This window comes from Hevea brasiliensis, chromosome 13 (assembly GCF_030052815.1).
Source record: "Hevea brasiliensis isolate MT/VB/25A 57/8 chromosome 13, ASM3005281v1, whole genome shotgun sequence".
Classification (NCBI taxonomy): domain Eukaryota; kingdom Viridiplantae; phylum Streptophyta; class Magnoliopsida; order Malpighiales; family Euphorbiaceae; genus Hevea; species Hevea brasiliensis.
In genome coordinates, this window is record NC_079505.1 from 5,787,968 (window position 1) to 5,790,884 (window position 2,917).

The 2,917-nt window shown below is 31.7% G+C and overlaps 1 protein-coding gene across 1 annotated transcript; it reads right to left on the reverse strand.

Annotated features, from left to right (window-relative positions):
* Positions 1-913, reverse strand: LOC131172054 (uncharacterized). Its single transcript, XM_058132998.1, has 3 exons — positions 573-913; positions 304-425; positions 1-206 (listed from the first exon to the last, which is right to left on the reverse strand). Exons 1-3 carry the CDS (start codon positions 856-858, stop codon positions 96-98), a joined length of 519 nt encoding a protein of 172 aa, XP_057988981.1. The 5' UTR covers positions 859-913; the 3' UTR covers positions 1-95.
* Between the last annotated feature and the right edge of the window lie 2,004 nt (positions 914-2,917).

Below are 2,917 nucleotides of genomic sequence, written 5' to 3' on the forward strand. Positions count from 1 at the left end.
TGTTTTAATATTATGAGACTTATATTTTCTACTTGCTGATCGTAAGAAAAGTAGTGAAATAGTTTATATCTCTGTTCCTAGAAATGCTATGATCCTTATTCCAAAAAAGCCTTGACCACCCAATAAACAAACGGAAGTGGCTGCTGCTCAAAATTTCTTATATTCATCATAGTGGGTAACTGTGATAACCTCTCCAAAAAAATCACCTAAAAAAAAAACAAAACATTAAATATTAAAAAAAATTAAACATTAATTGTGATAACTATAATAGAATATATTATTTGAGGAAAGAATGGAAATTACCTCCAACAAAAATGTGCACCTAGAAAGAGTGTCCCTTCTATCTTTTATCCATCTCTTTATTGAAAACATTAAATGGGCCAAAACAGCTGCTCTCCATGCATACGTACCGATTTTGTCCTCATCTTTCAAAAATTGAATTTACATAATTGGTACTTCTTTTGGCTGAGGCAATAAGAAAGTGCCTAGCACATAAAGGACGTATGCGATGGTTCTTTTTCTTATATCGTTATTACCCATATATCTCAGTAAAAGGGATGTGGTAACCTTACCATTAGATATCTCACGCCCCCATATCCTTAAAATTGTTTCTTCTTCATTTTTTATTTTATGAATGATAGCTTCCCCATCGATTGGAATACCCAATACAAAGTACACATCTTCCAATGTGATGTGTATTGTAGTAAGTTCATTTAGAACAATGCCATCTTCTTCTTTATTGAACTTTAATAGTAATGCTTCTACTAGTGACTTGTTCAATTTACAAGTGCTTGTCAATTGGGCTATCTTCTCAAAACCCGTTCCCTGCAAAGCTTGTAGGATTTCAGCATCCAGCATCCACAATTTTGTATTCTTGAAATGCAATGTTGGTCTAATCTTTGGTTTAAGTGGCCTTTCTGGAGAAAATTGGAAAAAATGAGTTAGAATCTATATTTCATCCGATCTACTGTTATTTTGGGGCAAAAAAATAAAACCAGACAAATTATCTTGTTCCGTATTTTGATGACTGGAAGTGGAGAATGGCAATGAAGGCAATGGGGCTCAGCACTGAACAAATAGAAAAAATCACAATTTCTAGTAAATCGAATGTGTTTAGAAATGTTGAGCAAAATGACATCCAAAAATTTGTTCTCTCTCCTTTCATTTACCACAAAATTAAAGCCATAACAAATCAACAATAACTATAGCTATAAAACATAATTTTTCATGGAAGATTTCCACTGTTGTTTGTACAATGGAAATTGGTGGTGATTTTGTAAAACTTCTCAATTTGAATGGCAATTTTTCTCTCTCCCTTTTCTCACGCTAAAAATGCAAAAAGATTAAAAAAAAAAAATTAAACATACAGGCGAAAAAAACATATTATTGTTTTTTTTTTCCTTCACTCGTCATTTTAAACATACGAACGAGAAAATATTCCAGAATAAAAGTGAATTTTATAAGATATGAAATTTAAACTTGATTTATCATAAACTCAAAATATATACATATGAAATTCATATATTTGTTACCTGGCTCCCTCTTCATGTTTTTGTGTCTTTATAATGTTTCTTCATATGCAATGATACATGCAAAAACATTAACACTCATGCTATCATCTTCTGCTTGACTTCCAGGTATGGAAAGCAAGCTGTTGCTGATGAGTTGAATGTGCTTTATGGGGATTCTCATGCAAAAGGATTTGGTCCTGAGGTACTATCATCTTGCTTAAATTATGTAGATTTGAAATAAAGAATCATCTAAAATGTTGCAAGGGTTTCATTGCCATCTTCTATTATCATGGATAACCTCAAGGCTAAAATTTTAGACTAGCTCAGAAGGAAAATCTAGTTTGAGTTGTACTGTCAAGAACCCTAAAGTTGTATGCATCTTTGTAAGTCAAAATGAGAATTTTGATGGGAACATATGCCCTTTTAGCTGGTTATTATGATGCATACTATAAGTGTGCTCAACAGTTAAAATCAGTGGTTTTATAAATTTAGCATGTATCCAGTAAAAAGTGGATATATGATGCACCCAGTCCATACCTTAAAGAGGATGAATATGGTTATGAGGAGTCTTGATGTCTTCATTGGTTTAACACCATATTTTTGTAGAGTTTTTGAATTTCTTGACTTTTGAATTCCTATTGAGTATTGAAAAATTTGGGCAAGTGACTTGAAATACATTTGGCTACTTCTACGATTCAAACATCTAATTTTGTAACACAAAATATTTAGTAATTTAATATAGGATTCTTATTTTTTCTGAAAATCAATAAAAATTTCAAGTGCATTTTAAGATCTTCAAGAAGAAATTTATGATTGTAATAGCGTTTTAGGTGAGGACTTTAATCCAGAAAAGCTTCAAGGCTGCATTAGAGGCAAATGACATCCTAATTTTTCCTGCTGCTCCTTCGGCTACTTATAAGATTGGTATGTTATGGGATGCTTGTTTTGACTTTGTGCACCTTGAATCTTGATACTCTCTGTTTATAAGTAAATATCCAACTACTTTAATGTTTACGGGTGAAAAGAAAAATGACCCGTTAGCAATGTATGCAGATGACATTATGACTGTAAGTTATTTTGTGCTTCTTTATCTTCTCTCTACCTAATTTCACCCCCTCCCTCCACTATTGTTTTACCTCTATGGATGGTTTGGATTTTACCTCTATGGATGACTTGATTTAATGTTTCATATGTGTATATATTTCATATGTAAATCTGTTCTAAGTAAAAAAAAAAAAATCTGTAATATATAAAATTCATGTATGTGTTTGTTATGATGATCTCTCCTACCATTCTCTCACTAATTTCAAACCAATTAATATCAGCTGACTGACTGTTATTAAAAGATCAAAGAATTTGCACTACCTAATATGCTTAGTAAGAATATATAGGGGATTATGCAATAA

Excerpts from the sequence above, each read along its gene's own strand:
- LOC131172054 (XM_058132998.1), bottom strand. The coding sequence starts at position 858 with ATGCTGGATGCTGAAATCCTACAAGCTTTGCAGGGAACGGGTTTTGAG. Across the intron at positions 426-572 it reads GGGGCGTGAGATATCTAATG|ATGAGGACAAAATCGGTACG; the intron begins GTAAGGTTACCA and ends AATTTTTGAAAG. Across the intron at positions 207-303 it reads GGTGCACATTTTTGTTGGAG|GTGATTTTTTTGGAGAGGTT; the intron begins GTAATTTCCATT and ends TTTTTTTTTTAG.